This window comes from Lolium perenne, chromosome 2 (assembly GCF_019359855.2).
Source record: "Lolium perenne isolate Kyuss_39 chromosome 2, Kyuss_2.0, whole genome shotgun sequence".
NCBI classification, from domain to species: Eukaryota; Viridiplantae; Streptophyta; class Magnoliopsida; order Poales; family Poaceae; genus Lolium; species Lolium perenne.
In genome coordinates, this window is record NC_067245.2 from 98,526,568 (window position 1) to 98,550,288 (window position 23,721).

General features: G+C 46.7%; 2 protein-coding genes across 2 annotated transcripts; one reads left to right on the plus strand and one right to left on the minus strand.

Moving 5' to 3' along the window:
- Positions 1–717: 717 nt before the first annotated feature.
- On the minus strand, positions 718–7,952 carry LOC127333364 (SH3 domain-containing protein 3). Its single transcript, XM_051359754.2, has 10 exons — positions 7,797–7,952; positions 6,395–6,517; positions 6,072–6,141; positions 3,788–3,936; positions 2,116–2,217; positions 1,829–2,026; positions 1,673–1,735; positions 1,508–1,597; positions 1,353–1,427; positions 718–1,061 (listed from the first exon to the last, which is right to left on the minus strand). Exons 1-10 carry the CDS (start codon positions 7,854–7,856, stop codon positions 945–947), a joined length of 1,047 nt encoding a protein of 348 aa, XP_051215714.1. The 5' UTR covers positions 7,857–7,952; the 3' UTR covers positions 718–944.
- A 73-nt stretch (positions 7,953–8,025) lies between these two features.
- On the plus strand, positions 8,026–23,114 carry LOC127333361 (mitotic checkpoint serine/threonine-protein kinase BUB1). The gene is made up of 14 exons (XM_051359753.2): positions 8,026–8,273; positions 8,925–9,084; positions 9,175–9,332; positions 9,423–9,516; positions 11,556–11,666; positions 11,747–11,834; positions 12,052–12,155; positions 12,236–12,307; positions 12,419–12,508; positions 12,663–12,820; positions 22,193–22,247; positions 22,323–22,457; positions 22,549–22,670; positions 22,796–23,114. Exons 1-14 carry the CDS (start codon positions 8,152–8,154, stop codon positions 22,983–22,985), a joined length of 1,659 nt encoding a protein of 552 aa, XP_051215713.1. The 5' UTR covers positions 8,026–8,151; the 3' UTR covers positions 22,986–23,114.
- Positions 23,115–23,721: the final 607 nt, after the last annotated feature.

The window sequence follows — 23,721 nt, forward strand, 5'->3', positions numbered from 1 at the left end:
GGAGATTGTTAATCTCTGGAACACTCGTCACGATTGTCGTTGTGGCACCAGTTTTACAAGAAGATGGAGAGCTAGTTGGCAGCTTTAAGTTTTTTCTTATCCAGCATGTCCCTAGGTCGGCTAATATTCCGGCTCATCTTTGTGCTAGATTAGCTTGCACTCTGATGGTGACTAATAGCTGGCTAGATTGTATTCCAGACTTTCTGGTGGTCAGCCTCCAAGCTGATCATTCAGGTTCTGTTTCAGCTGAATAAGACCCTCCGAATTCCCCGCAAAAAAAAGAACTTGTTTGGAGATTATTCTCACGATCAAGATGAAAAAATTAGATGGACGCATTCCAGTCAGTTCCATGTCTAGGAAGCTGGTGATGCAACATACAGTACTATCTTTCCTCGTAAATATGTGTGAAGTGTGAAGGCTCCTTTGAAGATCTCTGGCCACTAAAGATAACCTTTTGAGAAGAGGATGAAAGGGGAGAAACAATGGCAATTTTGTGGGAGAGATGTATTGATCTTCTCTTTCCAGCCCAGGTTCGTGTATTAGGCAGTGCCGACCCAGGCCTCGGAAGGCCCGTTCACAGCAAGAAGCAAAACTAATCAATCAAGTACTCACAAAGCCTCAAAAATATTTGTCAAGATTCACATGTATCTAGGGACTAAAACGCCTAGACAAATCTGCGTCGATTAATTTGGAACAAAGGAAAGTACTTCAGTAGCATATTAGCAAAATATTCTACTAGTACATTAGCAAATACTGGAGTAGTAACTTACATTCGAAATGAATCAGCCCACATGCAACTGGCATGCCCTGAGCCAGTGTGGAAGGTACATGATATACACAACTAGTTCTCAAAAAAAAAAAAAAGATATACAACAACTCCCAAGTGCGCAGAAAACGCAGATACCTCGGTGCAGCCAAAATAGGCAACTGCACTGATCAGCAGCTTATGCTTGCGGAAAGACTTTATTTGGCGGGATATTCTCCCGCCTCTCGACATAGCCGGCCGGAAACCACCCTGCCTTCCCTCTGCATTCGCCCTCTGCCCAACCGTTCGGAGCAATCTGGTGCAGGCACGGAAAAGAGCAAGAAGTTAGGTAGTGAATTCTGGCTTCGGTGCTACTGCCCTAGACAAGCCAACAGTTCAAGTTTCTTTCGGTTGGACAGATTGATCCATCCCTAATTTGCTTTCTCCCTCCTGTATCAACAAAGATGAGCCCTCACGACAACCCAAGAGTCGGTCACAAAGTTAGCGCCACATGGGAACAAAGTTTTTATTAATGCTTCCGCAGGGCAGCTATTATAATCATGTGATAACTTAGCCTGACAAAAAGAATGATTATCAGCACACTGACCTGACGAACAACAACATAATCACCAACGATTAAGCTCAGCTCCTTTTCCGTGGTACCATTGAAGTTATGCACTGCCTGCAGCAACAAAAAGTAAGGGCTGATAAATACAGAATTATGAGGTGCTGGTTCTGTGCTGTCAGTTGCTCATATTTCACCTCAGCAAGGAAGTACTGGGCCTTCTCGGCACGCTTATGGGAGGGAATAATAGGAGGTGCAGATTCTCTCTTTTGCTTCTCGGATGACATCTATGAAGAACAATAAATAATGGTTAGAAGCACAAGATATGACAGCTTAACATAACAAGCTGGGAGAAATTCTACCTCAGCTTCAACATCATCAAGTATAGAAGCTAGCCTCAAATAGAACAACTTCTCTGCTTCTACCTTCAACAGGGTGAGTGACCAAGTATAAGAGAAAATTAAATTGAACGAACCAATGCAAATAGATGAGCCATAGCTAGAGGAAAATAATCTTACCATGCCAACCAGGCGCTGAAGAGTTACCCTCTTTTGCTGAGATTCAACAGCAGCAAGTGCAGCAACAGCCTCCTTTCCTAACACAGCCATGGTTGCTTTGAGCTCTACCATTCTAGATTCGGAGTGTTGAAGTTTTGTAGTGTTCTCGGCAGTTGGAGCTTCTCTTACTCGTGCCTTCCTTCTAGCAATTTCAGCAGACTGTTGGCCAAACAGAACAGGGTAAACTACTGTATTATGCATAGCAATACTAATTCTGGACATGCTGCAAGGAACAAGATGCTACATACAAGGATCTCAGCTTCCTGTCTCATCCGGCTATAACGTTGTGCAAGGCCACGAGCATCTTCCAGGGGAACACACGCAGCCATCGCCTTCAATGGATCAATGGTCTGAAATGCCAAATACTTATAAATTAGATCAAAGCACCTTACAACAGTATACTCATTAACTCTTATATTTCTACCACCATATGTTTCAGAAGCCTTAGCTCTGATTTGCTCTGAAAAAGAATGTTGTTACACTCACTATATTTTCAAAACTTGCTGTGAAAGGTATATGATGCTGCGAACATGGGATGAACAGTTGTGCACTGTGTAAGAGACACCAATACCATTTGGTTTAAGTGCACACACATGTTTGCATTTACAGGATGAAACTTTAGATAGCTCATCTAAAAAGTATTTTCATTAATTCAGATAAGCTGGGCTATTGTTCAGATCTCGGGTGGCACCATTTCCAGTACATTACGTCTATATATGGATGGAATCTTATGGAGTTTTATCATAAAGAAATAAATCGCAGAAGATGGAAAACCAGGGTTGAGCCAGAAATTTTATCTGCGGTTTCAGCATTTCATATTTCACGAAGGGTTTATTGTTCTGCTGCATTGGAGGGCTCAATCAAATCTCTATGCAAAATCTGAGGGACTTAATACACCTGTTTCAATATTTCAGCCAAGTTGCAGGGCTATATGTATATCTGCATTATTTTTGTGCAATACAACAGAAGCCACGGTTCATATGTTATACCCAGAGATATACTGACACCTGGTTATTGGAGAGACGAAACTATCTATTAAGCATTTAAGCCATAAGAGTAAGAACTAGGAAGGATGGTAAAACATACTCCCTGTGTTCCATTCTATAGTACTTATAGTTTTTTGGCACGGAAATTAGCATAAGAGCATTTTTTACACAAGACCCCCTGGCTGAACGATTTGAGATCAGACTAAATTAGGGAAATCGATAACTTCCTAACCTACCATAACAAATCCCACAAATCTGTCTGGTTGACTCTCCATATATGTGCAGCCAGGTTTAATTAAGAAAAGAAAAACATTGATTCCTAAATCTAAGCAATCCTTGGGGCCATGCATTAGGAATCTCAATTAATTGTTTCATATAATTTATAATGCCTATAGATTTTTGCCATTTTTTTCAGAATATAAGATTGTAGCTTGACTCTTTTTCAATTACCCCCTCTACCGATCAGCTCCCACATGACATGCGTGAAGAAAAATCCATACAAAAAGGAAACAATTATTTGAGATTCCTAATGCATGATCCCAACGATTCCTTAGATTTAGGAAGCAATGTTTTATTTCCTTAATATAACCTGGTTGCACATATATGGAGAGTCAACCAGAGAGATTTGTGGGATTTGTTATGTTAATTTAGGAAGTTACCGATTTCCTTCATTTTACTCTGATCTCAAATCGTTAATCTAGGGGGTCTTGTGTAAAGAACACTCTTGTGCTAATTTCCGTGCCAAAAAACTATAGGCACTATAGAATGAAATGGAGGGAGTACTATTCACTAAGAGAAACTACCGATTGACAACATGTTATACAGGGCAAGTAGAAAGTAGAAACACATATTGATGCTGATGCCTAATGCTATAACAAGCCAAAATATTTCATCTACATGGAAAATTATCTCAAAACACGGTAGATAGATTTACCTGAGAACATAAAGTTCTATTGAAATCTTCATACTCTTTCTCAACATTTCTCAAAGCACCCCCATATAGTGATGCAGCTTTTGTAAGGGCTTCATCATCACCGTTATTTTCACCTCCATATCTAAAGCAGTCCTCAGAAAATTTTGTTCCTGTGATCAAATGAAAGAAAAGGTGCACTTGCATCACCCACCAGATGTTGAATTTCGAGAATAGGATAAACAGGAAGTGTTACTGTAAGAAAATATGACCCATTAATAGTTTATTACCATCATGCTGTCAGCAAGCGAAAGGTAACAGACACAAGTTTAAAGTTCTTTTGGTCAAATGAAATGCATTACTTAGGGCATCTCCAACGGGGAGACCCAAATGCAAAAAATCGTCCGTTTGGGTCTTCCTGGACAAAACCTGCTCCCAACGGGGCAACCCAACTTAAAACGGACAGGTGCAGCGTCCGGCCTGACCCAAAACTGGCGCAAATTTGGGAGACTTTTGGGGCGAGCCGGACGAACGTGGGCGTCCATTGTATCCGCCATGTGACAGAGACACAAAATGCAACCACATGGTCCCAGCCTTCTCTCTCTCTCCTCTGTCTTCCTCTGTTTGCTTTTCCCCCATGAAAACCTTCAACGCTACTCGCCGGATTGGAGCTCACCTAGCCGAGCTCCGGCGCCACCCTCGCCTAGAGACCCCTGCCGCCGCCGCCTCCTTTTTTTTCAGTCATGCTGGAAGTCGCCGGAGCAGAAACGAGCGCCGCCGGCCTCGATGCCGCCCCGTGCCTCGCTGCGCCCCGCGCCCCTCGCGCCGCCCCGTGCTACCTCGTCGCGCGCCCGGGGCCGCCCGCCCCCGCCGACCGGCGGCGGAGACGCGGGCTTCGCGGACGTGCCCGGCGGCGCGGCGTGGGAGGAGGTCCTCTGTCGAGGCAAGCACATGCGGGCGCGGCCTCCAGCGAGGCAAGCGCAGGCGCGGCACAGATTTCTTGCAGTAGTACTCCGCGGCCAAGCCAGGGTGTCGTCGACCGCGGCGCGAGCGCCCGCGCCAGTAGCGCCCTCACCTTCCAGCACATAGGCGCGACGACGCCGACGGCGCCTTGCGGTCGAGCCACAAGCGGCCGCACACCACGCAACGGCCGAGCCCAAGACGGCCGCGCACCGCTCGCCAGACGCCCGCGCCATGGCCGGGCGCCGCTCCGCCCAGCTCGCGTCCGGCTGCCTACGACGCCCGTTGGAGGGCCGTGGACGGGACACGCAAGGAGGCGGCCGCGAACACGCCGCCCGCGGAGACGGGGCAGGGCGCGGCGAACGGGGCCGCGCCCGCGCAGCCCGCCGAGGGCGACGTCGGATGCCTCGAGGCCGGTGAGGCGCTCGCGGAGTCGAGCAGCGCAGAAGCCGGTGGCATGCTGCTGGAGCTCGAGCTGGCGGCCATGGAGGAGCTGGTCAAGGTGGCGCAGGTGGACGAGCCGCTGTGGGTGTCCAGCAGCCTGGACAGCAGCGTTTGCCCGCGCGCTCGGTCCCAGCCCCGCCGGCTTTGTCTCCGAGGCCACCCGCGACGCCGCCACGACGCCGGCCGCGCCTCATTACGCCGCTGCGCGTCTCCTCTTGCCTCGTCGGATTTGGGTCGTGGCTGTGCGTTGGGGAATAAAATTCGAGGCGGACGTCCGTGAACGTCCACGCGATATCCGCGTGTCCGCAGGACGACCCAAACGGACGAAATACCCTTCATAATAGTTGCTAGCAACAGCAACCTTAGCCTTTAATTCTGCAAGTGGAGAGAGCAGTCTCAAAAGACCCTTCATAATAGTTGCTAGCAACAGCAACCTAAAATCTGCGGCGAGCACTCTCATGCCAGCAAGAGACATGCCAATGTAGCCACTACACTAAGGAACCTTTCTTTAAAGAGCAGCATCGTTATAGGATGGGCTAGTCCTTTATCGGGCACCTTGATGATCCGTGGCAGGAACAAATTCCACGTTCTTCTATTGGCATTTTGGTCATGTGAAATGACATGATGGTGGATCGTGTCATTCCATTCCTCAAACCAAACAAGAAGGTACCTTTAAGAGTTAGGATCTGATTAATTTACAATCATCCTATACGCAACACATCATATATTCTGGAGGGCAGAACATTCTTCCTTCTAATCCACATTAATGGTACATTACAAAAGCAATGAAAACTCAGAATCTTAATTCTCCTTTTTGTATTAAGAACCCCCTTCTCCTATTCTGAAAGAGAACTAAAGGATGACATAGTAAACCAACTAAGCATGGAGGACAAGAACTACATACCCACTTCAACATGCTTGCTTCCAATAGACACCAAGCCTTCAGCTGTTCGAACTATGTCCTTTTGAAAATCCTGTTGGGTTATATGCATAGGATAAGCTTACAAACTGACAAACTCAACAAAGCATGTAATGCATCAATGCAGTTGAGCGATAAGTTTCCCTAGCTATCAACTTAAAAAAAGACGATCTAGTGAACTGAATGTAAGTTGAGAATGGTGGCCCGTTCTGCATAGCCTTGAAACGATAGCAAATATGTGATTGCAATTTTAAATATTGGCTTTCTGCCTCACATAATATGCTTCTATGTAGTTTACCCTTTCTTACCCTTCCAGAACGAGTAGAACTGTACAATTTCTCAAGCCGTTGATGTTGCTGTAATTCAACTTCATCAATTACAACAGAATCTGAACGCTCGAAACCAGTACCACTAAATTGCTTTATCACAGCCTGAAAATTTAAATGCATAAAATGTAAGCAAAGAAAGAATTAATCTAAAGGCAGATCACCTGCAGCCCTGGCAGAAACAAAAAAGAATGTAGTTTAGGGACAACAAAATAATCCTACAAGTGAAAATCTCTGTCAAATAAATTGCCTTTTCGTCTAAAATATCTCTTGTCAAATTGAAGTTTTCGCGTATTATGTTTGCACTATGACAGTTGCTGCCTCAACTGGATGATGTACACAGAAGAAGTAAACAACACAAACTCACATCGTAGAACGTCATTACAGAAATGAAGTTCTTAGGCTCATTTACCAGAAAAATAAAGCAAATGCTAATATGGTTATACCCCATAAGTGAAATTAAACACTTCTCCTTGCAGAAATTAATATGAATGCATGCTTTATGCTTCTTGTAAATAGCTTATGCTGGGGTTAAAATGGAAACTCTGCATATGCCAAGAGGAATGCAAATAAGAAAACGTCACAGTGTAATTTGCATATCCAACGGAATATGCCGGAACAAGAACCTTTTGATGTCATGACAGACAAGATAGCTCTCAGAATGCACTAAATAGCAAATACTGAATTCAACCATGGAGGGACATTTTATGACCCAACAAATACAGTAACCAACCTAGGAATACATATCACTGAATCGGCACCTTTCCAAAAATGGCTACACAAATCTTGGTAGAGGATTCTGAATGCATTTATGGAACATAAGCATATACATTGCCCATTTCCAGCACAATTTGATCTCCCAAAGTCCTCATATGGTTGGACAAATAGAAGAAGCTAACATTTAAAGAACTTTTCTTGAAGCAAAGTAACAATGAACTTTCTATTCTACTAAATCTATCTATTACTATATCTGTACCCATGCTGACACAGTTGTATACATGAGCAAACAACAGCATGGTAGGCAGATATAACATACAAACCCCTCAGCTCAAAATGCCCAGCATTTCGGCTTCACAGTTCACACTGCAGCACGAGCAGTCTACAGTGTAAAAAATCAGGAAACTAAACCCTAATAATAAGAAGAGAAATTTCGCGGTGCGTCACTACGAGATCCAAGAACCAGCAAGGATAGCCCGCGGGGTTCCCAGAACCTGCCGCAAGCGATCTTTCCTCATTTCCATGGCGGCTTCCACGCACAGCGCATCAAATCATGCCAAAGCGAAATCTCGCCCCATTTGTCGAAATTTAGTTATGCCTCGAGTCCTCGACCAAAGAGTAAACAGAAGAGAGAGATAGAAATAATCAGATCTGGGATCGTCCGAACCTGCTGCTGCTTGGCGACCTGCTCCTTGAACTTGTTCGCCTGCTTCCTGAACGCCTCCATCTCTGCTCTGCTTCCCGAATTCGATCTTGACCGTTTGACCAGAGCACTGAGACTGAGAAACCAGGGGCATATTGGACTTTTACCACAGCTGGCAGCAACGAATGGGCTCGGCCCACGCGAGCCCATTTTAGGCCCGTATTCTGAAGCCTCGCGTGCCTGAGCTCGGTCGGCAGACAGAATTCAAAAACTTTTCCCCATTCTCCTCTCTCTCCACACGCTCGGTCGGCAGCGGAGCGGAGCTCGTCCGGCGCGCGATTGCTGCCGGGATCCACAAGCTCCAGCCCCGCCGCCGAGGATGGTTATGATAGAGCGGACGCCGGGAGGGGCGGCCGCCCTCTCTAGTCCGCTCGGGAGGTCCACTCCTAGGGTTTCGCGGGAGGGGTCGCCGCCCTCCGACCCCATCCTCCCTTACCTCAGGTAGCACCGGATTGCCCCTTGAGATACACCTTCACGCCTGCAACTATTGCTTCCGCCTAGACCTAATTTATCAGATTTTCGTGCAATTTCGACTCAGTTCTGTCCGTGCGTGTGTGTGTGTCTGAGCTTTCGCCTCTTTATGTATGGAGATGTGATTCTAGTGCGCCTCTTAGTTGCTTACTAAGTGCATACGGTTAGTGCGTCTAACTTGGTTCGTCCCACTCCACCTCTATGATTCTCTATATACTAGTTGCTACTTGCTAACCTCTAATTATGGGTCAAGTGGGGTTGATCTCTTGCTAAGTTAGACTAACATAGTCGTTGGATCTAAAACAAGAGGCCAAGAATATGTACTGTAATGAAACACGGTGGACTTTGTACTGTAGCTAAACCACTGTGGACCAGCACTGGCCGTAACGACTATGTTAGCCTAACTTAGCAAGAGCTCAGTTAGAGGAGCTCGTTCCCCCTGACTTTTGGAGATCATTTTCTGGCATTATGATTATGCACAAAAATCCCAGGAAAATTATGGGTGTAGTATATTACTCAATCTCACACAGAAATAGGAGGAAAAACATATCAAATGAAACTTTACAGATCTACCATCTATGTGTGCCATTTGCTTAGATCCGATTCTCTCTTTATTATCAGGTCTATCAGCAAGGCCATGCAGGAGCTCAGGACAAACCCAGAGTTTTGTCAAGCTGCGATTGAGCAGTTAAAGGTTTACGTTACGGAATGCATTGATAAGTATGGGGACGATTACCAGTACTCCACTGACCCCCGCCTTCTGAAGATCTGGATCCTTTATGTAACTCCATTGCTTTCTAAATGTCAATTCTGGTCTTACCCATCTGGATTCTTTTGCTTTAATCAGTTTCTGTGGTTTGTGCAATTTTAGGCGGATGCAATTTGTGATTTCGACAAGGTGTATAAGCAGCTGGAGGAGAAGAGATTGTTTTTGGAGCATGCACTGCTCTACGAAGCATATGCACTGTTTTTATTTGCTAAGGGCAGAGTGCTGGAGGCTGATAAGGTGTATGGAATTGGCATTGCCAGGTTAGAGTTGGAAATAATTTCCCTTCATATGCATCTACAACCTTATGTTGCTGTGTTGATATGATGACCTATGGTCTGTTGGTTAACCAGAAAAGCTGAGCCCGTCGATCATTTGAAGAAGATGCATATTGATTTTTTGAAACAATTGGAGAGTGCTGTAGAAGAATCCAATGATGATGCACAGGTATGAAAGACACCCACTGAATCGACATATTGCTGTGTGTGGATACATTGAGCATGCACTTTCTAATTTTCATATTGCTGCACGTGAGTTGTTTTGTAGCCTTGTAGGAATCGAATATCAGGGCCTTGCAATAGATCAATGCTATGCATTACATTAGTAGCATCATTAAGAAAAAAATGCATCAGAGGTTTTTCTTACCGAGTTGCGTGCTAGTTCATCCAATGTAAAAGTAACAGATTGAAGGATTAGCAGTAACATCCAGGATCTGGTGGGTTCTGTTCAACAACCAAAGGACTTTCCTCACATTTTTGTTCCTGCCACTTGACAACTAGGAAGAAACGAACCTTGTATTTAACTGCAATATTATATGCAGTATTTTGTTACTGTGTTCTAGACTTGTAGTATTTGAGATATATAACTTTTATGAACCGTGTGGGCCCCTCTGTTCTTTATGAGTACAAGACGCAAGAAACTCTATTGATATTCGTCCCCTGTAGTATTTGAGATATAATCACCAGGTTGACTGATTTGTCTGATCACTGAATTTCTCACTACTGTTCAGCATCCAGATGCTGGAAGCACTGGTTTCTACCTAGACAAGTTTATGATTGCATATTTTTTTTTGAAATAATGTCCTTGCCTTATGTCGCATAACTTATATCGAATTCTTTGCAGTGTCGAGTTCATACGAACCTTTGGAGTTGCTTGCTGCAGTGAATAACTTATATCGAGTTCTTTGCAGTGACGAGTTCATACGAACCTTTACTACATAAGAGAGATAAATGCAATACACTAACTCTTTTCTTTATTATGTGAATTAGCTACTAGTCATCAATAATTCAAAATGCTTTATTTTGTGAACATATTATGGTATAGTTATAGAAGTGTGGTTCAGCATAGTTTAAGCTTTAGAAGCTTATAGTTCCTAGCAATGTTAACTAAAACTAGTGTCGAGGGTGGAATATTCCTTTTTCTTGCGAGTTGGGCTTAACTCTTAACTTAAGCTCCCTTCTGTAGGGAATTTGGAATCAATTAGTGCTGTTCTGGGGTTTATAAATACAACTACTTATTTCGTTGGGTTAACTCAAAATGTTTTATGTATTATTTGATAAATTTTTGCCTATGGGGCTTATAAGATATAGGTCCAGTCACCAGTGGGCTCGCTTTCTGGACAAGCCTAAGATAACTCAAATTAGCCGTCTATGTCATTTGTATCTTCCAATCATCATCACAGACAAGCACATAAAGGCTTCTTTTACTGTTCCTTTTTTTGTCATCATGTGGTTGTTTTTCCACAAAATGGTCACTTGGCTAGTAAAATGTTAGGACTTGAATATGATATGTATGTTTCAGTGCTTGCCATTTGTCTCCTTCCAGCTTGTTTAATTTACTTCGGCCATGTATCCCTTTGTCGCTTGATACTTGATAGTTCAAACAGTATAACTTGGAGACTAACACATTGATATGTATGTTTTATTGGTTGCCCAATGCTGGGCTTACATCCTTACCATATATTTCCACTTAGATCAATGATAATTAGCTCAAAGTTTGTATTAAATCTTAATGAAACAAGTTCTATCCTGTCATTTATGTATGCACCTGATTTAAGATTTTAGGAAAAACATTTTAAAATGATTATCCTGGTTATTATGTTGTGGGTCGAGAGATACTTTTGGTTCAGATAAGCATAGTTCAGAATGACACCACTTCTTTTGGTTCTATCTGTTCATGTGTTCAATTTAGTATTAGAAGTAAACTGATATGTTCAGAGAAAAAAGGCTTTAGTTTATGGTAGGAGAGCTTTCGCATAGCTTTACTAGACCGAGCATTTTTATCATGTGAGTTGCAAAAGTATATTTCTCCATAAGGCAGTGAAGTGATTTGTGGAACACATTGTTGTCTTGTTTAACTTACACATCCTCTAAATTAAATTATGATCACTGTCCAATATTTTACATCATGATTTCGTGCATTGTTCACTTAATCTAATGCCTATCATCCCAGAGGATAATCAATTGGTGTTTGGTCTTGTCTTGTAGCCCAAACCGTCTAAAATACAAAAGGAGCTTAATGTGGTCGATCCATGGTCTTTGTCTACTATGGACAGTTTAATGACGAAAATTAATGGTGGTGGCCTCAAGAAGTTCACTGTAAGTTAAATTAGTGGGTATGGTTCTCTTGAGTTTTGCTTTGCTCTCATCTTTGTGTGCTACATTCAAATCCTTCACAGGGCTATTATAAGAGCAGCAAGGTCTACTCAGGAAAGGTGCCCTTAACTTCCTCACTGCATGCTGTAAAAAACAAATTCATCGAGTTAGGTATAAACTTTAGTTATATTGTCTTACATCCTTGCTTTATGTTGTTGTACATTCTGAATCAGTGTCCTAGTTTGGCTACTTGATTTTCAACACTCGCAGGCTGCAAGGAGTCATAATTTTCTCACTGAAATATGCCTTTGTTTTGTGATTTAAAAGACCTGATACCTATCATTGATATCACAAAGTTTAATTATTTCATAACTTTTGTTGCACCAAGGTGGCAGGAAGTATCAGATCAAAGGCTTTTGTGGTACTGGTGCTTTTGCTAAATTATACAAAGCTAGTATTGATGGCAACTCGGAAGAAACAGTTGCCTTGAAGGTGAAAGATGCCTCCATTATAAAAATAAAACCTGGCTTTTGCGTTTGATTCTGATGTTAAATTTTACTCCTTGCATGCAGGTTCAAAAGCCTGCATTTCCTTGGGAATTTTACATGTACCGCCAGCTTGATTTGAGGATATCTGATATTCAGGTTAACTTTCTGTTCTTAGAATCAGCCTCTAAAAAATAATTTCTGTTTAGGAACACCATAGCGTTCATAGTTGTAAACTTACTCATATTTCATTTTTTGTTTTGTTTCCAGAGACCAAGCTATGGCTATGCACATGAAGTGCATGTATTTGCTGATGTCAGTTTGTTGGTTTGTGATTACCTGCCATATGGAACTCTTCTGGTAATTACTTCATATTATTATCAAGAAGTTCAGTGAAAACATGATATAGAGAAACAGCTTTTGTTTGTCAGGATAATATGTGTTGTTGATCAGACGTAACTGTAGATATTCCATGTTTCTAAATGTGATAACAGACAATACAAACCTCTGGCAGGATGCTATAAATTCCAACTTAGTTGTTGGTCACCAAATGGATGAAGTTCTGTGCATATATTACACTATAGAGATGCTGCACATGCTTGAAACTCTGCACAGTGTTGGCATAATCCACGGAGATTTCAAACCTGACAATATGCTTGTCTGCTACCCAAGGTAACTAATCAACTTACCAGCCTGGAGGAGCTACCTCCCTCCATATCTGGCTTTTCTAGACGAAATATAGGCAAAACAGGAAAACAATCTAGCATCACTGAATTTAGCATTGTATCGACAGATACTCCTCTTTATAATGCACTTAGCTGTTCTTCTTCCTGCATTTGCGCAACCTTTCTTTGTGCTATATCTGTGCTCCATAGTAAGTTGGTAACTTTTCAGTAATAGTAAGCCTAGCAAACTTGCGAATGCTCAAATATGAAGCCCTCAAAGGAACATTCTATTTCTATAAGTCGGTGTCTTACTATTCCCTCCGTTCAGAAATACAACTTGTATTTTACTTGAATACGACCAGCAATTGTAATATCTAGAAAGAAAATGATTTTTTTTTTGAAATGAAGACAAAAGCTTTGCCTTATCCATTAATTAAGAATAAAGCGCCTAGTTAATTAGAGGGAAATCGCGCGAAAACCGGAACAAACATGGCCAATTCCACCCAAACAACAACACAACAGGGCCACACCCACTCTCCGCTGACGATACATCAGAGACCACAAAAGGACGCCAACCACATAAACACAACCAACGGTGACCCGCTCCACCAAACTAGCTGATCTCCCACTGTTGTCAGAGAGAAGAAGCTGCACCTGCTATGGGAGGAGCAGACGCGGGACACTCCCACAAAGGTGAAGAAGCCTGCATCAACAAGATCATGCGCCAGAAGTGGTGCCCAACACGCCAATGAACAACATCGAGAGCCACCTCATCGCCCACATGACACAAGGTTGAGCACCCTCAAAGTTGACGAACAACTGAAGCAACCGCTCTGATTTTCTGTTGCTCCGCCACGCCCTGCGCGGTCAATCAAGACCACCACCTTCTGGGGCCATCGCCCTGACATACCGCTGCTCGCTTTTGAGCTGCAATGCTGCCTGAACAGACAACCCCCGTGACCCAAACTACACAGAGCAGCCGGCCCAGACCACGGCCATCACACCAACTCATCCGGGGCCGCCTCCCCGACATAAATGTCCGACTGCCCCCTCTAGGATGCATCGACTGAGCCGACCATACCGCCGCACAACATTGCCACACAAACCATGTGTCACAACTGTATCGACGACGTAGTTCTTCTGATACGTTGTGACAAGCAGAAGCAGGAGTTGGGCCGAATTGTTGTTGGGCCGCGTCGTGCCGTTGGTGTGGGGTCGAGGTGTCAATATAAACCTCTGTAATCTGAACTGTCTGGGCATCGAATAATTGATTGCGTGATCGCCATTCTCACCCTCTGGTTCTCTCTCCCATCTCCTGCTTGCTCTCTCTCACCCCCTCCTCTATCTCCGATCCACAGATCCTACCTCGGGGTGTGACAATTTTGGTATCCAGAGCCGGAAATTCCTGCGGAATTTTTTTTCTCGTCGTCGTTGCGCTCGCGATCCGCTCGGCGTTGATCCGTAAATCCAAGCAAAAGGTGGGAATCACCTCGGTGAATCCCGCAAAATCCTGCGCTCGGTACGATCCGTTTGGCGAGAGCAGCAACGGCGCCCGCGAAGAGCTCGGCGCAGACGCAGCAGGTGCTCATGGCGTTGGAAGCAAGCGGAGCGGAGACGAAGGCTCTCCTGGATCAGATCCTTAAGCGGCTGGACGATGGGGCGGCACTGGGGAGCAAGTGACACGATGAGCAGGCCGCCTTCAACGCTCGGATTTCTCAGGATCTCCAGGTCATGCGTAAGCAAATCGACTTGACTCAGGCCGATGTGGACGAGGCGCGCCATGCCGCGTCCACCGCGCATCTACCGGCGGCATCACAAGCGGCGGGGGCTGGGGAGACTCGTGCCACAGCCGCGGCGTTCGTGGCGTCGGGAATGGGGGTGCCTGGCTACCCACGCCTGGCCAACGATGGCGCACCGCTCATCCCCAACGTGCCTGATGCCCAGCTCCAACACACGCAACATGTTCGGCAGAATCGCGCCACGACTCAATTCGAGGATCGCGAGGCTTTTGTCAAGCCGCCCAAGCATGATTTTCCGAGGTTTGATGGGGAATTGCCTAATCTGTGGTTGGATCGCTGTGCATCATATTTTGAGTTGTACAGGACGCCGGTGCAGAGTTGGGTTACTATGGCATCTCTCTATCTGGATGGTCGAGCAGCTCTGTGGTGGCAAGCTGTTCGTCAGCAAGGACGCTCTCTCACTTGGGATGCTTTTGGTCGTGCTCTACAGGAAGAATTTGGACCAGATGAATTTGAAGTGCAGATGCACCAATTACTGCAGCTTCGTCAGTTAGGATCAGTGGCAGAGTATCGCTTGCAGTTTGAGAAGTACATGTACCATCTGCTTGCCTTGGATCCGTCTCTTAGCAACAAATTCTTTGTCACTCAGTTTCTGCTTGGATTGAAACCGGAAATACGAGCGGTTGTTCGTGCTCAGACACCAACCAGTATTACCAGGGCCACGGTGTTAGCGCGAATTCAGGAGGAAGAAATGGAGGCTGCCAGACCACGACAACGACTAGCTCCAGCGGGTCGTCCGCCACCACTGCCTATGGTTCCGCGAGGGAATGCTCCACCATGCGCAGGTGGCGATGATTTTAGTCGCGAGCGCCAGCTTCGCGATTTCCGGCGCGCTAACAATTTGTGTTTCAAGTGCGGCGACAAATATTCCAGGGAACACCCGTGCAAACAACCGGTGCAACTCTTGACGATTCAGGTGGGTGAATTTGGCGAATGGTCTGATGAAGCTGTCCGTGCCTTGGAGCTATTGGATGAGCCAGTGCATCAACCAGTGTGTTGTATGTTGTCAGCCCATGCTCTCACAGGTCAAGAGGCACCAGCGGCACTGAAACTGCCTGTCACGGTTGGGAACCAAGTCATGCTGTTGCTGGTGGATTCAGGTAGCTCACATAGCTTCATCAACAAGAACTTTGTTGACAGCATTGGGGTTCAGACAATTCCTATTCCAGCAGTACCAGTTAAGTTGGCAAATGGACATTTGGTGCAGTGTGATCAGCTAGTACCCCAGTTATCTTGGACTTGTCAGGGGGCTTCTTTTGCTACGGATTTACGTGTTCTGGAGTTGGGGGCGTATGATGGGGTGCTGGGAAAGGACTGGTTGGATCAGTTTAGCCCTATGACTTGTGATTGGAAGGGCAATGCCATATCCTTTCTGCATCAGGGACAGATGGTCACTCTACAAGGACTGGTGGCTGGTGCTCCGCCGATCGTGGAACAAGTGGATTGGGAAGCAGTGCTGTTGTTGCAAGCAACTAATGACATCCTCGCCGTGGCCGTGTTGGATACTTTCTTAGGGTCAAGCAATTCTTCCTCGCATCCATCAACTGTTACTGCGGTCCTCGCTGAGTTTGCTGACGTCTTCGCTGAACCTCAGGGTTTACCACCGCATCGCCAATATGACCATGCTATCACCTTGGAAGAGGGCGCACAACCACCAAACACAAAACCGTACCGTTATTCTCCGATGTAGAAGGATGAGATCGAACGGCAGGTGCAGGAAATGATTCGTTCAGGTCTAATTACACACAGTATGAGTCCCTATGCTGCTCCTGTGCTGTTGGTGAAAAAGAAAGACGGAAGCTGGCGTTTCTGCATTGACTATCGGCGCTTGAATTTGGTAACGGTGAAGAACAAGTTTCCCTTGCCAATCGTGGACGAGTTGCTGGATGAATTGGCGGGCGCAGCATATTTCAGCAAGTTGGACCTCCGGGCGGGCTATCATCAGATTCGAATGAGGGAGGCAGATGAAGAGAAGACAGCCTTCAAAACCCATCATGGGCACTTCCAATTTCGGGTTATGCCATTCGGACTGACGAATGCACCGGCAACATTTCAATGTCTCATGAATACAATTTTTGCTGCATTCACTCGGAAATTTGTGATTGTCTTTTTGGATGACATCCTAGTCTACAGCAAGACGTTGGATGAACACCACCAACACCTGAAACAGGTGCTTCAGCTGTTACGAGACAACCAGCTGTACGCCAAGGAATCCAAGTGTTCTTTTGCACAGAACAGCATTGAGTATCTCGGTCACATTATTTCTAAGGAAGGGGTGTCTACTGACAGCGAGAAAACAAAGGCAATGCAGGACTGGCCTATACCAACGACGGCAATGGAATTGCGAGGGTTTCTCGGTCTCACAGGGTATTACCGCAAGTTTGTGAAGAATTATGGTATTATTGCAAAACCACTGACGCTGCTACTGACCAAAAAAGGGTTCAGTTGGAATGATCAAGCACAGGCAGTGTTTGAGCAATTGAAGGAATCCATGGTGAACACTCCGGTGTTGTCTGTGCCCAATTTTGATAAACCCTTCTCCATCGAGACCGACGCTTGTGCTACTGGCATTGGAGCAGTGCTTGTTCAGGAAGGGCACCCAGTGGCTTACTTCAGCAAGGCTTTGGGTATCCGCAACCAGCAATTGTCGACATACGAAAAAGAGTTCCTAGCAGTGATGATGGCCGTGGATAAGTGGCGTGCATACTTGCAGCGTGGTCCTTTTGTGATTCTCACTGATCATAAGAGCCTATGCAATCTGGGAGATCAACAATTGGACACAGATTTTCAGAGGAAAGCGATGTCAAAGCTGGTGGGACTGCAGTTTCGTTTCCAATACAAGCGCGGTGTGGAGAATGGAGCTGCAGACGCCTTGTCACGCGTGGGACACTTGTTGACAGCGAATGCCTTGTCTATCTGTCAGCCACAGTGGTTGATCGAGGTAACTAACTCGTATGAGACAGACAGGCAAGCACAAGACTTGTTGGCTAAGCTAGCCATTCTATCACCAGATGAAGCGGGATTCTCGCTACACAAGGGCTTGATTCGTCTTCACGATCGTATCTGAATCGGCGCTAATACAGCTTTACAAACCAAGCTCATCAGCGCGTTTCATCAGAGTGCGGTTGGAGGCCATTCAGGAACGGCAGCCACATACCAGAGGATCAAGAAGCTGTTTGCTTGGACTGGGCTCAAAACGGCAGTGCAGGACTTCGTTCGACAGTGTGAAGTGTGTCAGCATGCTAAGCATGAGCAGTTGAAGCCAGCAGGTAAACTGCAACCTTTGCCAGTCCCTTTACAACCATGGCAGGACATTTCGATGGATTTTGTGGAGGGGTTACCTAAATCAGAGGGATTCGAGGTCATTATGGTCGTGGTGGATCGCCTCACTAAGGTGGCTCATTTCATTCCATTGAAACATCCATTCACTGCAATTCAAGTGGCCAAAGCTCTGTGGGATAATGTGATCAAGTTGCATGGTGTGCCATTGACAATTGTGTCTGATCGGGATAAGATTTTCACCAGCTCTGTTTGGCGGGACATGCTGTCAACCACAGGAATTAAACTGTTGTACTCGACAGCGTATCATCCACAAACTGACGGTCAAACGGAGAGGGTCAATCAGTGCTTGGAGATGTATTTGCGGACAGCAGTACATGATTCTCCACGACAGTGGCGTAGCTGGTTACCAGTCGCAGAGTTTTGGTATAATTCCAGTCACCACTCGTCTCTCAACTGTTCCCCGTTCAAGGCTCTGTATGGGTATGAACCTAACCCAGGCGCTATGATACACTGGATGGATCGAGCAGGGGATTCTCAGGATATGGACTGGATGGCTCACACAGAGCACCTTCGTTCTCAGCTACTTCGTGCCCAGCTTCGTTTCAAGAAGCAGGCAGACAGGAACAGAACTGAACGAGCATTCTCGGTGGGGGATCAAGTGCTTCTCAAGCTTCAGCCATATGCACAAACGTCGGTAGCTAATCGACCTTGTCGCAGGCTGGCGTACAAGTTCTTTGGTCCCTTTCAGGTGGAGCAACGAGTTACCTGAGTATACATCCAGTTTTCCATGTATCGCAGCTCAAGCCTTTTACCCCTGACTATACGCCGGTGTTTGCTGATCTTCCTCGGCCACCTGATCTGGCGGCAAGGGATCTTACACCAGAGAAGATCCTTGATCGCCGTCTGAAGAAAAGAGGTAATGAACCGGTGATCCAGTTGAAGGTTCAGTGGGCGACGCGACCACCTGAAGAAGCGACATGGGAGGATGCTGATGTGCTTCGGCTTCGTTACCCTACAACAGTCATTTGGGACGATGCTGCATCTCAAGGGGAGGCAAATGTCACAACTATATTGACGACGTAGTTCTTCTGATACGTTGTGACAAGCAGAAGCAGGAGTTGGGCCGAATTGTTGTTGGGCCGCGTCGTGCCGTTGGTGTGGGGTCGAGGTGTCAATATAAACCTCTGTAATCTGAACAGTGTGGGCATCGAATAATTGATTGCGTGATCGCCATTCTCACCCCCCGGTTCTCTCTCCCATCTCCTGCTTGCTCTCTCTCACCCCCTCCTCTATCTCCGATCCACAGATCCTACCTCGGAGTGTGACACCATGGCGAGCCGCCTCGCGAGTCCACGCCTCCACGGCAAGATCTCTCACAACACCTTTGGCAGCGAGGGCGCCCACCGCCACCGCGACGATGGCCAGCGGTAGCGGCGGCCAAGGGGGGCCCGAGCTTGGGGAGCCCTGGCGGCGGCTAAGGCGCCGGGGCGACGCGGGGGTCGAGTCTGAGAAGGGAAAACTAATGAAATTATTTTCGCAGAGTCAATCTATGCATGTTTTATATTACCTGTTAAAGTTTCAATCAGACAATCTACCCGCCCGCTGCACCAGCTTGGAGCCCCGCGAGTCCTTCTCAAACTTGACCTGGCTACAGGTTCACTGAGAGGTTCCTAGGCTGGCTTGCCATCCTACTTTCCTCGGCAAGCACAAGAGTGCTGCTCAACGGCAACCCTGTGCCGCCAATCTGGCATCGACGAGGGCTGCGTCAAGGTGACCCGTTATCGCCGGAACTTTTCGTGCTCGCTGTGGATGTGCTTGGCAGATTGATCAAGCGTGCCGTCGACACCGGCATCCTGCAACAGCTGCACCCGAGGCGCACAATTCCTTCCGCCTCACTGTACACGGACGACGTCATCTTGTTCTGCCACCCCTCGATCGAGGACGCCATGGCGGTCAAAGGGATCCTGGAGGTGTTTGGGCAAAGTTCTGGGCTTGCCGTCAATTATGCCAAAAGCTCTGCTACCTTGATATGCTGCGCCAATGTCGACACCACGGCGACTATCCAGCTCTTGGGCATCCCTCTCACGATCAGGAGACCGACCGCAGCCCAGCTGCAACCGCTCGTCGATAAGATGGCTGGGAAGCTACCTTGCTGGAAATCCAGGCTCATGCAGAAACCAGGCAGACTTGCCTTGGCGAAGTCGGTTCTTGGGGCAATTCCTCTGCACCAGCTGCTCGTGCTTGCGCCACCGAAGATGATCTTGAAGATGGAGAAAATCGAGCGAGGCTTCCTCTGGGAGGGACGTGCCGCTGCCAATGGCGGCAGCTGCCACGTGAATTGGAGGCGCGTGTGCCGGTCAACCTCCCTTGGTGGCCTCGGCATCCAGGACCTCGAGCGCAATGGGCTGGTGCTGCGCTTGTGGTGGCAATGGCTTAGCAGAACCGACAGAAACAGGGCATGGACTGGTCTTGACCTCAAATTTTCGTCCGAGGAAAAAGACCTCTTCTTCGCATCCACTACAATGGCTCTCGGCAACAGCCAATCTGCCAAATTATGGGAGGATCGCTGGATCAATGGTGGTACGCCTGCGTCCCTAAACGGCGACGTAATGATTCATACGGTTGCTGAAGGCCTTGATGCCCACCACTGGGCCAGAGACATCCATGGCACCCTCGGTGTTCATGAGGTGGGGCAGCACATCCACCTTTGGCAGGCGATCGAGCACACACAGTGTGGAAATGGCATGCTTCTGGCGAGTACACGGCCAAATCTGCCTATCTGGCGACTTTCCAAGGGTCTACCAGCTGCGCCGCCTGGAAGCTCATTTGGAAAACCTGGGCCCCGAACAAGGTCTTCCATTGGCTTGCCAACATGGACAGATGCTGGACTTCAGAGAGGCTGGCCAGGTGTGGGCTTCAGCACCATCCCAGGTGCCTGCTGTGTGATCAGGCAATGGAAACTATTCATCACCTGTTTATCGCCTGCCCCTTCTCCCACCAAACCTGGCACGAGATCCTATCCTGGTTTCGCATGACATGCAATGCGCCTCACGACGAGAACAGCCTGGTCGACTGGTGGCATACGGCCAAGCAGAACACTCCCAAGGCGATGCAAAAAGGACTGGCATCCGCGACGATGTTGGTGCCCTGGATGTTCTGGAAACAGCGCAATGCCTGTGTCTTCGAAGGGGAGGTGCCCTCCATCCGTGACCTCTGTGCCAAGATCAAAGAAGACGCAAGATCATGGGCCACGGCTGGAGCAAAGGGGCTCAGGGATGTTTTGCCTACAACCTGGGATGTTCATTGATTTCAGTTTCTGTAACATTCCTTCGGTGTAAACCTCTTAGGAGGCGTGTAACAACTCTTATCTTTTCAAGGAAATGAAACACAAAGATTCCTTTGCGTTTTCTAGAAAGAAAAAAAAACTGCATGATGCATCCTGGGATGACTTCACATTTCTCAACGGAGGTAGTATGTATTTTTGGACTGATCATGTTTTTGTGGGTAAAGGTAGGACTATTGGAAAGCAGGTTTACCCTAACCAGTTAAACTCGTTGCAGTACAAAAGTTTGCACCGGCTAACCACCTGCAGTGCAAATTAGTGCAAATTACTATAGGCGTCTAATTTCCAGTTTTAAGACAGTTTGTACAAACTGTTTGTCGACATCCCTAGTGATGGTGTGCTGTACATGTTTCATTCGAAGCTTCGCAAATACCTCTAAACTGGTTATAACTAGGTCAGGTATTATACATTGCAGTTAAGAACATAAGTTTTGATGGAAAATATTTGAAATGGTTGGTCATAAAAGCACGCATGGAGGTTGATAGGACGTCCATTCGTTGGCCCCATATGTTGGGTTTGGTGGGCGCAAAGATCTTGGATGATTTCCTGCTGTGTTTATTACTCATGAATGGTAACTGGAATCTGTATGATCACGCCCCATGCTTCTGCTGAGATGTTGATGTTCTGATCTTTTGCCGTTTTTCTTGTTGAGCATGTGTTTCTATTAATTCTGCTTTGGTTATGAAACGATCCATAAGAAAATGCTAGTACTGAAGCAGGTTCTTCTGTTAATAATAAGAATTTCATCTGTGTCAAGACTCACCTGGCAAAAAATATTCCGGATAGTCCATTCATGCATGCTCTTTTAATAAAGTAAACATAACATGTATTGCCCCCTGTTCCTCAACTTGTTTTTCCAAAATTCCAAGTTCAGTTTGTAGCACTTGTCAACTCCTTCAGTTTGATATCAATTGCCCGCTCACCTATGTGCTTGTTTCCTTTGTGGTCTGTACAGCGAAGAAATCACAGACGATACCTTCAGAAGCGAAACGAGAACTGTGCAGAGTCAGGTCAGTCTTAACTTGCCAGGTAGCTTCATTAGAGTTATTGGGGGATTTCTGATGCTTATGAAACATCCGTTCCAGGGTATTTGTCTTGTTGACTGGGGCCGGGGCATCGATCTAAATCTCTTCCCAGCCGGCACAGAGTTCCTTGGTGATTGTCGAACGTCAGGGTTCAGCTGTATCGAGATGCAAGAGGACAGAACCTGGACGTATCAGGTCTGTACCCTTCAAAGTTACTACTCAAATCATGTTAGCCATCACTGAAAGCAACTATCTGATGCGTTGATTTGGTTTTGGTCTCTTGCAGGTTGACACTTTCGGTCTGTGCGTCATTGCACACATGATGCTACACGGGGTAGCCTTGAGCATCGAGAAGGTGAAAAGGGCAGATGGAAGCTACATGTACCAGCCAAAATCGCCACTTAAAAGGTTCCGTCGTCTTGAATTTTTTCATTCTGCATACGGCTGCCTATAATCAAGCTGAACAAGGTTTGGATGATGATCAAGACGCACGATCCCTAACTGCTCCTGTATGTGTCCTATCCTATGAGCAGGTACTGGAACGTTGAGCTGTGGAAGAACCTCTTCGCCACGCTGCTCAACACGCCGTCCAGCGGGAGCGACGTGGCCCTTCTGAGGAGCCTCCGGAGATCGTTCCAGGAGTACATGTGCAGCAACTGGCAGCTGGTGGCGAAGCTGAACCAGCTGCTGGCGAAGCAGAAGGCCTCCTTGTGCTCATCCTGAGGTGTGCATTCCGTGGCCAAGATATTTATGTACCTGTATGTATTTACCTTGCCGCATCTCGTGGCCACAGTGTCATCTGAAAATGAGAATACACACCCGTGTCGTAATCTTCAGCTGTCATGAAACATCTATCCCGTCGCACTCAGGGTGAGAAACAATAATTACTGTCGTAGATAGGCGTACGTACAGGTTGTCTGTTTCCGTAGGACAAGCGAGATCAGACGGAACGGATGAGTGGTTGCTGTCGCGAACCAACGGCGGCCAAAGTCAAAGGGTCTGGGGTTTTAGATAGGGGGAAGCAGTAATGGCGCCCGTGACCCGTCTTGGGCTAGGCTGTGATGGGGGCTACGGCTGGCCGGCATTCTTGGACATGTTACGTTTGTGCTAGGACCATCAGCAGCAACGATCAGCCAACGGTGTATTGTCACTTTCGTCCTGTGGTGATCGCGCAGGGCCGAGGGCATCGCATCGCATGTGTCCTCGCCATCGTCCGTCTAGGCGATATGCACTTGAAGAGGCATAGAGCCGAACGCTGTGTTCGTGCGTTGCTAGTAGCGTAACGCCAAGCAGTCAGTGTGTGTACTCATCGTGTTCACGTCGATGTCACCGATCGATCTCTCGGATCGAGACGGAGGGGGAGATCGAGTGAGATGTGCAAGTATGTCGGGTCGACCTCTACTTATTGGACGGGTTGTGTGGTGTGGCTCCATCGGCGCAGTTTTGGTGACAAGTCATT

What these genes read in the sequence shown, in the direction of transcription:
- LOC127333364 (XM_051359754.2), bottom strand. Translation starts at nt 7,856, where the DNA reads ATGGAGGCGTTCAGGAAGCAGGCGAACAAGTTCAAGGAGCAGGTCGCC. An exon ending in GTTCTACTCGTTCTGGAAGG is followed by an intron (nt 6,142 to 6,394) that starts GTAAGAAAGGGT and finishes ATAACCCAACAG; the next exon opens with GATTTTCAAAAGGACATAGT. An exon ending in TTGATGATGTTGAAGCTGAG is followed by an intron (nt 1,598 to 1,672) that starts GTAGAATTTCTC and finishes TGTTCTTCATAG; the next exon opens with ATGTCATCCGAGAAGCAAAA.
- LOC127333361 (XM_051359753.2), top strand. Translation starts at nt 8,152, where the DNA reads ATGGTTATGATAGAGCGGACGCCGGGAGGGGCGGCCGCCCTCTCTAGT. An exon ending in TATGGAATTGGCATTGCCAG is followed by an intron (nt 9,333 to 9,422) that starts GTTAGAGTTGGA and finishes TTGGTTAACCAG; the next exon opens with AAAAGCTGAGCCCGTCGATC. An exon ending in CCAAAATCGCCACTTAAAAG is followed by an intron (nt 22,671 to 22,795) that starts GTTCCGTCGTCT and finishes TCCTATGAGCAG; the next exon opens with GTACTGGAACGTTGAGCTGT.